Source organism: Aulonocara sp. 'chitande type north' Nkhata Bay, linkage group LG3 (assembly GCF_057382095.1).
Source record: "Aulonocara sp. 'chitande type north' Nkhata Bay isolate Kocher_YH1m ecotype deep benthic linkage group LG3, A_spYH_male_GT1.1, whole genome shotgun sequence".
NCBI classification, from domain to species: domain Eukaryota; kingdom Metazoa; phylum Chordata; class Actinopteri; order Cichliformes; family Cichlidae; genus Aulonocara; species Aulonocara sp. 'chitande type north' Nkhata Bay.
In genome coordinates, this window is record NC_141346.1 from 68,743,761 (window position 1) to 68,756,451 (window position 12,691).

The following is a 12,691-nucleotide window of genomic DNA, read 5'->3' on the forward strand; positions in this document are numbered from 1 at the left end:
TTCCTGTCAGAAAGATATTTGAAGCCGTTTCAGACCTACTTTTACCTTCAGTCAGCTGGCAGCCTGTTTATGCAGCTGAAGGCCGTCCAGTGACTCTTTTAAGGCTCCGTCTAAGAACCAACAAAGAGTGCACACTAACGCAAGCTACACAAGTGAACATGATGAAAAGTATAAAGACGACAGGACAGCGGAGCCAGAAACCAGCTTTTATTTCTGAGACTTCATCTGACATGTGAGAGCTACAAAAACTGTGATTCTCAGAGCCATGAAAAGCAGGACAACAGCAACATGTGTGAATAAAGGATTCACGCAGACAGCGAGGATGGACTGAAGGTTTTAATCCCAGCAGGAATAACTGGGAGAAACGTTCAGTTTCCAGTTAAAACACTGGCTGTGAGTCTGAGAGCAGCTTTTTTAAAACTGCCTGCTGAACGACTACATCACCTAACGAGGTCATTGTCACCATATTTATGCTGTCATCGGTGCATGTAGGGCTGCGCGATATGACCACAATCTCATATATATAAGACATTTATCGTCCTGGCAACGATATAAATCACAAACATGTGATATTTCCTGTGAATCTCGTGCAGCTCGACTGGCGTTTAGTTTTTCCAGCTGTGCGTCCTGCAGCTGGAGTCGAGTGTTTTAACCGATGCATGAAACGATATATTTTTAGACATAAGTTGTAACGGACGCAGTTTTCTCTCAAAGTTTCAGGCTGAGGTTTATTTTTAGCACCTGACGGCTCTTTTTTGCTTCTCCTCCATAAACTCTCTGCATCTTTCACGTGATTCAGTTTATTTTGAAAAGTCTCAACAGGATCTTGAGCTTTATTATGAAAGGTTTACGCGATGGTGTTACCGTCGTTGTTGCTAACAACAACATGTAAAAACAGGCGCTTGTCCGTCTGTAGTGTGGTTATATTATATATAAGAGAAAGAGAGAACTTAAGAAATTAATACTACAGTGACATCAAAACCATGAACAAATATTGCAGTAAACAGTTTATTTTGCGACACCACGAAACAAACGATAGCGTGATAGGAATCGACAGACGTTTTTACATCGTCATATATATGGTTACATCGAACAGTCCAAGGTGCAGGTCTGGCTGCTGCTGACATGTGTGTGATACTAACTGTGGTCCACGAGGTCAACAACAAGAAGTCTTAAAATGAAGAAGCACTTGGTCTTATGGCACAGGGGGACGTCTTTGCTTTAAGGACCAACAGCAGAGAGCCACGTCTGTCTGTGACATGTACACAGCTGATGGTTCATAAAGCAGGATGGTTACAGGACGGTGGGCCAGGCAAACCTGACTGAACGGGTCACCTTCATGTGCACAATAAAAGCAGTAAAGCTGCTGAGGCTGAGCCCTGGACTGAGGCGGATGCTGTTTCCCATGTTTGAATCAAGCTTCATCTTATCTTTAGTACGGTTAATAAATACTCATCATCATCACCAGTCTGCTTTGCCATTCAAACACAGCTGCTGGCACCAGTAGTAAAACCAGAATCACACACACTACAGTTATGCTGTGTAGCCCACAGTGACACATCAGTTAGGACTCAGACATCTTGCGGATCATGTAGTTGAGGATGCCTCCATGCCGGAAATATGCCAGCTCCACATCCGTGTCAAATCTCAGGCGCACTTGGAATGTTTTCCCCGTGTCGAGCTGTGGGAGCAGGGAGAGAGCAGGTCAGCGTCACATCCCAACACGCCTGCAGCAGCGTACCGTCTGTCCGTACCTTGATGTCTACGACCATCCTGGGTGTGAGCAGCTCAGGGATGACCACGGTGTAGCGCTCTCTGCCGGTCAGACCCAGGCTGTCGGCCGTGTCTCCTGGTAGATACTCCAGAGGAATCACTCCCATCCCCACCAGGTTACTGCGGTGGATCCGCTCATAGCTCTCTGCCAGGACAGCCTTGATCCCCTGCAAACACAAAAAACACCTGAGACCTGCAAACAACTATGTGAGCATACAAACAAAGTAGTTTGAGTTTACCAGCAGAAAGGGGCCCTTTGCAGCCCAGTCCCTGGAGCTCCCAGAGCCGTACTCCTTCCCTGCGAGAACGAGCAAAGGGATTCTGGACTGCTGGTACCTGTCTGCAGCATCGAACACATCCAGCTGAAACAAGAACACAGATGCTCCAATCATAAGATACGCCCGGCAACAGCACTGCATCTGTTACCATGGTCAGCAATGCCACACATCTGACATGGTCTACACTGATGCTTTTACACAACAGTGATAATTAACCCTGTGAGGTCTGAACCCTGCCCTACTTTAGATTACTGCTGCATTTTATTTCACAACTTCATTTTCAAGAACAAACCTAAGAGCACCGTTAGAGCTACTGTAACAGTGTTTAATGAATCTACATGCAGCTTGTAGTTCCTGATGTCAACCAAGAACCAGAACGCACACTTCCTCATAGCTCACTTATTATCGAGATAAAGAGTCACGGCACAAAGCTCTGATTTTTCTCTTTCAGGCATAACCGTTGATATAAATATGGGAAACATATAGATGTGTCTAACATTTGCTATGTGCAGTTATTATCAGCTGGGTGTTGGTGGCGTTCCTGAAACAGCTGCAGGTTACTGTTAGGGTTAGGTAGGTACTGTTAGGTACATGCTGCCCTCTGGTGGACAAACTATGCAACCTCAAAACTCGTAAACAAGAGTGTCCGCAGGCTCTCCTTCAGTTTATTAATATCACAACATTGACTCAAGATCATCAGAAAACCTTACATTTATGATCTGCTCTCCACACTCCTTTAGATGCACTGACGGTCATGTATATATAGCTATAATAATATTAGCTGGTTTGTAATTTAAATAAAGAAAATGTGCTCGAGGCATAAATTAAATGTAATTTAACATCACAGTTTAAACAGCTTGTGTCTGACTTCTGTTGAGAAGTTGAAGTTGCATAGTTTGTCCACCAGAGGGCAGCATGCAGCCCTGACTGTGCTGGCTCTGATATTTCAGCATGTGGGTTCAGTCTGAGCTGACACAGCCGTGCCCCTTCTTCTTATAAACAAGTGCTGCACAACGATGCAGCGTGAGGCTTCCTGTAGCTCAGTGGTAACGAGCTCCTACCGTTTCTCCTGTCGGCAGGTGGATGGTTTGTGGCGCCTGCTTGTTGAGAAACTTATTGAAGAGACGGATGTTGGCAAACGTCCCTCTGGCCATAACGGCGTCGTTACCTCGCCGAGAGCCGTACGAGTTGTAGTCTCGGGAGTTCAAACTGCCAAAAGAGCAGCAGCAGAAAATGTTGATGGCTTCACACCGACAAGTGTTTTTCATCAAGAGATGAAGTCATATGAAAACTGTCTGTGACGTGGGCTAAGTACCATTATTATTCAGTAACACGTGTGCGCTGACTCACCCCCTGCTGGTCAGGTAGCGTGCTGCGGGGCTGTTCCTGGCGATGTTCCCCGCAGGTGAAATGTGGTCGGTTGTGACCGAGTCTCCCAAGTTCAGAAGCACACAGGCATCTGTGATGGAGGCAGGAGGCTGCAGCTTCCTGGTCTGAGTTAATACAACACAGTCAAGACACGTCAGGTCAGACAACAGGGTTTCCTGTGTGCAGCGGGGACACGCTCGCCAAACCACACGGCTCAAAATGTCTCACTGTCTTAACTAAATGATGTGCAAGACTAGTCAACGAGCTGTCACTTTGTTTTAACTGAAGCCGGGACATTACTGTGTCATAAATGTTATGCACCCGTCTTCCACCAGATGGCGTTGTTAGTGAGAAACGGCACAAATCAATTGTTAATGGTGGAAATGAGCTTTCTCTGAAAGGTGGATGGGCTCCAGACAGGGGGCGGAGGTCATTCGGAAGGGCTTTAGAGTAGGCCCACCTCTCTGGCTAAGGTCACCTGGGTCAGGTGTTGGAACCGGGCGTGTCCTACTGCAGGGAGGCCCAACCAATAACACGACAGCCTCCTTGTGACAGACTGTGGAGCTGTGGTGGAGCACAGTTCACCACCACAGTCACCTCCAGGCACTGTAAGCTACACCCTACACTAGTGGGGCCAATTGCTTTATGGAGGCAAGTCCACTCTTCTTCTCAATGAAGGCAAAACATAACCTTTGAATAAGTCTGCAGACGAACATTCGTGTACGGCATGTACTTACCAAACCACCAAAGAAGGGCGGAGACTTGATGTAGGTTGATTTGGGGTCCCAGGTGTAGAGTTTATCAGAGGGAGCAGCCAGCGAGTTCCAGCGTTCATTCACGTGCTGCAGCGAAACCACAAACACAGCACGAGGCTTTCTGTCAACGAGACATATCAGCAGTGCACGATCTCCCCAACAAACGTAAGATCACACTACCTCGATCTTCTCATAAACCTCTTTGAACATGGATGGGATGACGAACATTCTCTCCACAGCCTGGATTTCCTCTCGAGTGGGCCAGATGTCCCTGAGGAAAACGTCTTTGCCTTCAGAGCTCATCCCTACAGGGGATAGAGAAAGAAAGAGGACAGCAGTCAAACGTCTTTTCAGCTGATTGTGATAATAACCTAAACCATATACAGACGCTTCAGCTTAAAGCTCATCAACACACTTAGAGCTGCTGGAAGTGAGCTGCAGGTTTAAACCCAGAGCGCAGGTTGTCTCGTCTCTTTCTTTCAAATATCACTCCTATTTATTTAGACCTGGACCTGTTTCCACCAGCCATCTATAACTAAAAGGCTTCAGCTTAGTATCTCAAATGTTTTGGGTTAGTAAGTGAAAGCTTGGAGATCCAACTCAAACCTGTTTCAATCAGTGACTTACCAATGGGCTCATTGTCAAAGTCTATTCTCACTGTGCCAGCCAGTGCATAGGCGATGACGAGCGGTGGGGAAGCCAGGTAGTTGGCTCTGGTGTTGGGATGCACTCGTCCTTCAAAGTTTCTGTTGCCTGAAAGGACGCCTGCAGCGATCAGATCCCCCTGAGGCACAAAAACACCTCAGTCACATGACACACAGAAGGCTCATGGTGACTGAACACGGAGCTGCTTCAAGTCAACAAAGAGTGTGTTAGGAATGAATAAACGTCACAGGAGGAAGGAGGAGGAGCCTCCGATGTAAGCCGTTAGTACCTGGGTTATGGCCTCCACCACCGGCTCTGGGAGCGGCCCACTGTTGCCTATACACGTCATGCAACCATAGCCAACAACCTCAAAGCTGGCAGAAGACACAAAGGGATTATTAGACATCTGCACGTCACACACTCTGTCACTCTGTCACTTCCTCAGATGTAAACACAGGAGTACCAGTTCTAGGGGCGCCACAAACGTGCAGCACACAGGGGCGCCACAAACGTGCAGCACACAGGGGCGCCACACGGGGGCGCCACAAACGTGCAACACACAGGGGCGCCACAAACGTGCAACACACAGGGGCGCCACAAACGTGCAACACACAGGGGCGCCACAAACGTGCAGCACACAGGGGCGCTTCAGAATCAAACAGCAGTTATGACGAGACATTAACGCAGTGATGCTGAGCGCTCAGAAATAACTCTAACCCTAACTCTGTGTTGTTAAAACACCTCAAGTCTTCTGAACGTAAACAACATTAAAAACAATCATTGAAACGTTCACTGATCACTGTGCTGATGTCCTGCTTTTAAACACTGGTTACACTGGATCCTACCAGGTCTCTAGCAGGTGAGAGGTGTGAGTGAAATAACAGTCAGTCAACACAAACGTGGGATCATTTCAACAACAAGCAGCTTACCCGAGCTGAGACAGGTAGTCCATGACGCCGCTCTCTCTCAGGTAGTAGGTCACCACTCCGCTGCCAGGGGACAGGCTGGTTTTTATGTACGGCTTCACACTCAAACCACACTCGACTGCTTTCTTTGCCAGGAGTCCTGAGATACGAGAGACTCTCATTCAGTCACTGTGTCAGAAAACTGTGTGACAGTGAAGCGCAGCACACCCACCTGCTCCCAGCATGACGGATGGGTTGCTAGTGTTGGTGCAGCTCGTGATGGCAGCGATAACCACCGAGCCGTGACTCAGCGCGTACTCCTTTCCGTTGAACTGGAAGGGGGCTGTAGCGTTGTGGCGCTGCGGAGCCACCTGGAAGCCCTTGAAGCCTTGCTGAGGCGAGAATTATAGAAAAGAACGATTTCAGAGCATCTTATGTGACAGACGTGTCGGTTAGCAACAAGCCTGTACCAGCACACGAGTGACTCCTGGTAAGACTGAAGTGAACGGCCTGCACTAATGAGCCCCCCTACAGCAGCTAGACACCTGTGCACCTGTGCTAGAGGCAGGTATCACCTCATGCTACAAGCAGTGATACTGACCAGAGCTAATGCTGAGTGTCAGCAGCCTCCACCTGTAAATGTGTAGGAACGCACCTTTGCTTCCAGACAAACTTCAAAATCTTTCTTCATGTCAGACACGGGAACTCTGTCCTGAGGTCTTTTGGGACCACTGCAGCAGGGAACCACCGTGCTCAGATCCAGCTCTACAACCTGAGGAAGACAGACACATCCAGCTTTATTCTTATTACATTTGCATCATGTCACAATTTTCATTAAAATCTATAAAAGACAAAACAGACAATGACCTGTGATCCCTGAAAATAGACTTCCTCATGAACACATGGAGTGTTTTGTGGGTTCAGCAAACATGTGCACAAACATAAAGGAAGTCAGAGGCTGACCTGAGTGAACTCTGGATCCTGGGAAACATCATTGTAGTCTCTGAAGATGGCCACCGCCTTCAGGTACTTGGTAATGTATGCTAACTTCTCTGGTTCCCGTCCTGATTTTAGACAAACGAGTCGCATAAACAAAAAGAATCGCCTGCAATGAATGAATGCAACCTTTGTGCTGACGTCAAACGCCACCAGCTCACCGGTTTGTTCCAGATACTGAAGGCTGACATCGTCCACGGGGAAGAAGGCTGCCGTGGCGCCGTACTCTGGACACATGTTGGCGATGGTGGCTCTGTCAGCGATCGACAGCTGAGCCACACCTGGGCCGAAGAACTCCACGAATTTTCCTACCACGCCCACCTGACGGAGGTGCTGCGGGCGCATGCAGAAAGCACAGCTGTGACGTCAGAGCGCTGACTGCTGTTGGAACAGCTGCATCAAACGCCCTCCTACCTTGGTAACAGTCAGGACGATGTCGGTGGACGTGATGAACTTATCCGCAGCGCCGTGCACCTTGTAGCCCACCACCTCGGGGAGCACCATGCTGATTGGCTGACCCAACATAACAGCTTCTGCTTCAATCCCACCCACACCTGAAGGGGCAAGGTCAACTTTTATTTAGGACACCAAGCTCACACCTGATTTTTCACTTTCACACCATTACAAGCAGCTAATGCAAATGTTTCTGAGTGATCTTACTGCAAATCAAACAATCTGCACTTATGTGTGGATGCATAACTAAAAACAACACTATTACTACTAATTATGTTAACAAAGTGTTGAACTGTCAGAGGTTAAACAACATAATGCACATTCACAATGATACAAAAAGGCAACAACATGGGCTAACAGTGCAGACGCTGCTGCTGCTCCTACAGGTGTGACCTCCAGCCCCCCGTCTGCATGAAGCAGTGCTGGACACACTGTGGCACAAACCCTCGTCAGCATCAGCTGAACAGACAGAGTGATGAGAGACGGACCATCACAACACTTCTAGATGCAGGTCTGTGCTGCAGAGAGATGCAGACAGAGTCGAGGTGTCAGCGAGTCCAGTTTCCTTCAGCATCAAATGCAACCTGTGACAGGCAGAGGTCTGCAGAGCCAAAGACACGACTGAGTCAAGTTTCTGAGAGTTAACAGCTGTGTGACGGCGGCTCACAGGACAACAGCTTCAAGCAGCTTCATAGTGGTCGTAGTAAGAAAGTCTCAGTTTCTACTGTTTGACAGGACGAGCTGCAGAAAGAAAGCCAGACGTCAGAATAGGACAAAGTTCCACAGTGTGTGGCATCAACATGGAGGAGGAAGTGTGATGGTCTGGGGCTGTTTGCTGGATCCAGGGTTGCTGACTGAACCAAAACAGCTACCACAGCGTTCTGCAGCACCATGCAGCACCCTGCGCTCCGTCAGGGCTTCATCCTACAGCAGGATAACGACCCACACATCAGTCCAAGCTGTGCCAGAACGAGTGTCCAGCACAGCCTCCAGACTGAAAGCCCATCGAGCTGGTTTGAACTGAAAGCAAAGCAGCTACAAAGGTCCACATTTATGGAACTTCTGCTCCAGATGTGGGAGAAGATTTGATTTCTGTTGTAGACAGAAGCCACGACTGCGTTCAGCTGCTACATCTGCCAAAGGAGGCGACTGACGAGTCAAAGGTTAGAATATGTTTGGGTCTAAAACTGACTCCAATTACTTTGTGCTGTGCTTTGATTTCAGAGTGCAACGAGACATTAATCATTTTCAATGGAAAAATGTGTGCATTCTAAAACCTCTGACTAGTAGTGTGTATTTCATGAGGTGAGGATCCTGCACAGAGCAAAAGAAATCAAACAATAAACACGGCAAAAACAAACTATGAGAGAATCTAGTTAATGATGGAACAGAGAAGCTGCATTCATACTGGGACCAGCAGCAGCCTACAGCAGCATAACTGCTGTAAAAGAGAGTGAGACAAACAGCTGCTCCTAAATATTCAACGTCTTACCCCAGCCCAGGACGCCCAGACCATCGATCATGGTGGTGTGAGAGTCGGTGCCCACCAGACTGTCCGGATACAAGAGCCCATCCTGGTTAAACACCACGCGGGCCAAGTACTCCAGGTTGACCTGGTGAACGATTCCTGAACCAGGAGGAATAATTCGCATGTTTCTGAAGGCTTTGGAGCCCCACTGCAAAGACCAGAGATCATATTTACGGACCGAACCATCAGACTTACATGGACACACGACAGTTTCATACCTTTAGAAACTGAAATCTTTCTTTGTTGCGGTCAAACTCCAGATCCTGATTTTTCTGAAGGCTGTCAGACCTGCGTGAAGAACAACAAGTGAAATGAAGCAGTGAATGAAACACCTATGAGCTGACACACGGTGGGAGAAAGGCGAGAGATCTTACTTCCTGTTGAAGTCCACTTGGATGGAATGATCAATGACGAGGTCAGCGGGACAAACTGGATTAATCTTTTCTGGGTCGCCACCGAGTTTCATCACTGCATCACGCATGGCAGCGAAGTCGACCACAGCAGGAACACCGCTGCGTGACACAGCACAGGCTGATCAGGGACCGCTCAGAATGTGATGTCACCTTTTTAAACATCACTAATAAGACCCCAAAAGCATGTGTTTGGAGTCTATGTTACCGTAGAAACCTGTTGCTTACACAGGGAATAACTTTGTTGTTGTTAAAGTCCAGACTGCTTTTAGCAGATGCTGCTGCAAACTGCACTTAAATCCTGAGCTGGTTATTTCACTCAAAGGTTCTTTTTGCACCTGAGATGATGTAAACAGGGATTTCACAACACCTGCAAACACCTCGTGACACAACGTTCTTCTTACAGACCAGCGTTACTCTGATGACATCACTGACACACCAGGTGCATTAAACGTATTAAATGTGTGAAAGTTAAAACAAGACACTGACACTCAAATTGTGAGGAAAAGACATACGTGAAGTCCTGGAGGATGACCCGCGCCGGCCTGAACGGCACCTCCACAGTCTGGAACTGCGTCTGCTTCCAGTTCAGGATGCTTTCCACATCCGAACGCTTCACTAGAAACTCATCACAGTTCCTGACAGCAGATTCCAGGAGGACCCGGATGGAGAACGGCAGACGGTCTAAGGAGCGCACGTGCAAGTCAATACTTCTCGGTTGTGTGCACCGACGAGATGCTTCATGTTAGCATTCAGTGTAGATGTGCTCCTACCATATCTGGGATCTCCAAGCTTGGATAGATTGAAAAACTGCTGCTCTGGGTGTTTGGGGTCCAGAGGCTCAACTATGTGCTCAAAAGGATTTTTCACAGTTGCCGACATCTTTTCCTAAAAGAAGATCAAAAGCCTGACTTACATGATGCAGACTAAAGAAGCACCTTTCAAATACGTCAACAACATACAAACCAAATGAAGACTGACAGGAAGGCAGAGCTCGGGCCTGTTACTCGTTCCCTAACGGCAGGTGGATCTGCTTGGATTCAGGGTTAGTGGTGGAGGGTCGTTGACCTCGTTCTATGAACATTGCGTAACTCAATTCCTTTAACAAAAATGTGACGCTGACTGTGTGTCAGTCACTTGCAGCTCAAACACACATTAAGTGAAATTCAGGTTCTGGGGCCTGTTAGAAAGAGGCGTTATCTGTGTGAAAGGTGAAAACAGCGCATGCCTGCACACCTTACATGACCACAGACTTGGCTGGTTAGCTGAAGTTCAGGCTAAACCTCTGCTGTCAAGTGCAAAGTCAAACTGCCACGACAGTGACAAAGACATCAATATCCGGACAGCTTTACTTCTAATGGTTTAGTCCTGTGTAACAACTACTGTCACTCCTGCCGATATAAAACGTGACGCTGACCTTTAGGTCACATTTGTAGCCTCGGTTATGCCATTTTTACCAGAATGGTCCCAGAATGGTCCCAGTTTCAATCAGAAAGTTTTACACTTGAAGCCTGATTAAAGTACAGCTTTGTCTCCACATCCGTCACGTTGATATATTATCAGTAAAAACGTGCGAAGAAAACCTGACCTGCTAACGATCACGGTTAACTGCACCCATTTACGAATTCTACCAAAACTTGCTAAATTTGATGCTACGTGTTCAGTTAGCATAGCTCATGGGTCAAAGTTCAGCATTTATGAAGACAGGTATCAGGCTTTTATTCAAAGATGAACATTTAAATTGAACACTAAAACGAAGGAAAGAAGCATAACATTAGCTAATAATTCAGACATGATATCTTATTAGTGTGAGTTGGTATAAAGCATAATGTGACAGTTGGATAAATTAGCTTTCGTAGCGACACAACGAGAATTTCAGTTCAGACGTTCTTCTGGAAAATCGTTAATAAGCCAAGAAACTGAATGTGGTCGGATGGTTATTGCTTACTTTAGATGCAGTGTTGAAGTATCACCAGATCACAGCAGTTAGGTCACAACCAGCTAGTCGCCACAAAACCTGCTGCTTGTTCCGCCCAGGTTCCGCCTCCACTGGGGACACTTCCGGTTAGGTTTTTATTCAGAATAAAAGCTGAACCCACGCCGGGCTTTGCAGCTTCATATCCACGTATATCTGACAACTATGGAAAGGAACTGGAACGGGAAATGGATTATTTATTTATTCATTTATTTATTTATTTTCGGTGGCATAATACAAAACAATTATTTGGCATTTATATATTTTATCTTATATTTTAAGAGGGAGAGAAATGCTGAGTATGACAGAAAGACCCCTAGAACCACAGTCAAGCATGGACTGTTATGCTTTGGAGCTACTGAGGGTACAGGATGACTTCACCACATTGAGGGCCAGACGGGTCTTGCACCATAAAATGTGAACCTTCCTTCAGCCAGAACACGGGGTGGTGATGGGTCGTGGGCTTCCAGCATACCACTGAGTGAAAACACACTGCCAAGGCAACAAAGCCGTGACTAAAGAAGGAGAACATTAAGGGCATGGAGTGGGCTAGCCAGTCTCTAAACTTCAGTCCCATAGAAAACCAGTGGAAGCTTAAAAAACAAACAAACTAGGTGATTAAGAGAATATCACGAAGTCTCGCCATTTAGCAGTGTTGGGGAGTAACGGAATACATGTACCGCCGTTACGTATTTAAAATACAAAATATGAGTAACTGTATTCCGTTACAGTTACCGTTTAAAAAGGTGGTATTCAGAATACAGTTACTTTGTTGAAATAAATGGATTACACTGCAGTACTTTCCTGTTTCATTTTGTCGCGGGTCAGGACTGTTTGGGTTTTGTTTGACAGCTACGATCTGTTGTTCCAGGCGGCAGCGTTACGGTTGCCATGGTTACAGGGTGACGCTCTCTCTCTCTCTGCGACTGCGTGTTTCCTGGGTGAGAGAGCGCCTTTTCGTTGTTGTTGTTGTGCTAAGCTAACAGGCAGAATGCTACAAGCATAGCTCTAAAGAATGTAGCATCATGGGCAGTGTAGTCCGTGCTGCTGGGAGAATGGACTGCCATACACGTTATGGGTCTGTGAGCGCCAGGAGGGAGAAAAAGGTGAGTGGAAAGGTACGAGCTGTCGTCGAGGAAAAACGGGAGCTGGAAGCATGTAAATATAATAATAACCACTGCAGCCAAGAAGAGTGCCTGACGAGCCCAGTTGTAAGTAAGCTATTAAGACTCGACTGTACACCGTGTTCGTGTTTTCCTCCGAAAACAATAAGTTCCGTTGGAGCAGCCTTTCAACGCCTCTCTCTGTCTCTCGCAAGAAAAGTTGACCCACACAACAAAGTAAAGCTATTTTTCGGCTACGAGCCGACAGGGACCCCGCCGTATTAGTCAGAGGTCCCTTTACTACATGTCGCGGACCTTCAGTAATAGTAATAAATCACACAGCAATAGTACATTCACGTTGTTGTAAAAAGCATGATAATATATTAAGTAATCCAAAGTATTCAGAATACGTTACTCTCATTGAGTAACGTAACGGAATACGTTACAGAATACATTTTGGGGCATGTATTCTGTATTCTGTAATGGAATACATTTTAAAAGT

The 12,691-nt window shown here is 46.8% G+C and overlaps 1 protein-coding gene across 1 annotated transcript; it reads right to left on the reverse strand.

Moving 5' to 3' along the window:
- Window positions 1–192: 192 nt before the first annotated feature.
- aco1 (aconitase 1, soluble) lies at window positions 193–11,899 on the reverse strand. Its single transcript, XM_086285642.1, has 21 exons — window positions 11,060–11,899; window positions 9,885–9,999; window positions 9,627–9,795; window positions 9,076–9,213; window positions 8,920–8,989; window positions 8,666–8,849; window positions 7,135–7,274; window positions 6,882–7,053; window positions 6,688–6,788; window positions 6,380–6,496; window positions 5,957–6,116; window positions 5,749–5,884; window positions 5,109–5,193; window positions 4,802–4,958; window positions 4,355–4,479; window positions 4,157–4,261; window positions 3,402–3,544; window positions 3,113–3,260; window positions 2,013–2,135; window positions 1,755–1,940; window positions 193–1,681 (listed from the first exon to the last, which is right to left on the reverse strand). The coding sequence occupies exons 2-21, from the start codon at window positions 9,991–9,993 to the stop codon at window positions 1,565–1,567; spliced, it is 2,685 nt and encodes an 894-aa protein (XP_086141768.1). The 5' UTR covers window positions 9,994–9,999; window positions 11,060–11,899; the 3' UTR covers window positions 193–1,564.
- Window positions 11,900–12,691: the final 792 nt, after the last annotated feature.

What these genes read in the sequence shown, in the direction of transcription:
- aco1 (XM_086285642.1), bottom strand. Translation starts at nt 9,993, where the DNA reads ATGTCGGCAACTGTGAAAAATCCTTTTGAGCACATAGTTGAGCCTCTG. An exon ending in CAAGTGGACTTCAACAGGAA is followed by an intron (nt 8,990 to 9,075) that starts GTAAGATCTCTC and finishes TTCTTCACGCAG; the next exon opens with GTCTGACAGCCTTCAGAAAA. An exon ending in AAGTTTGTCTGGAAGCAAAG is followed by an intron (nt 6,117 to 6,379) that starts GTGCGTTCCTAC and finishes TTCTCGCCTCAG; the next exon opens with CAAGGCTTCAAGGGCTTCCA.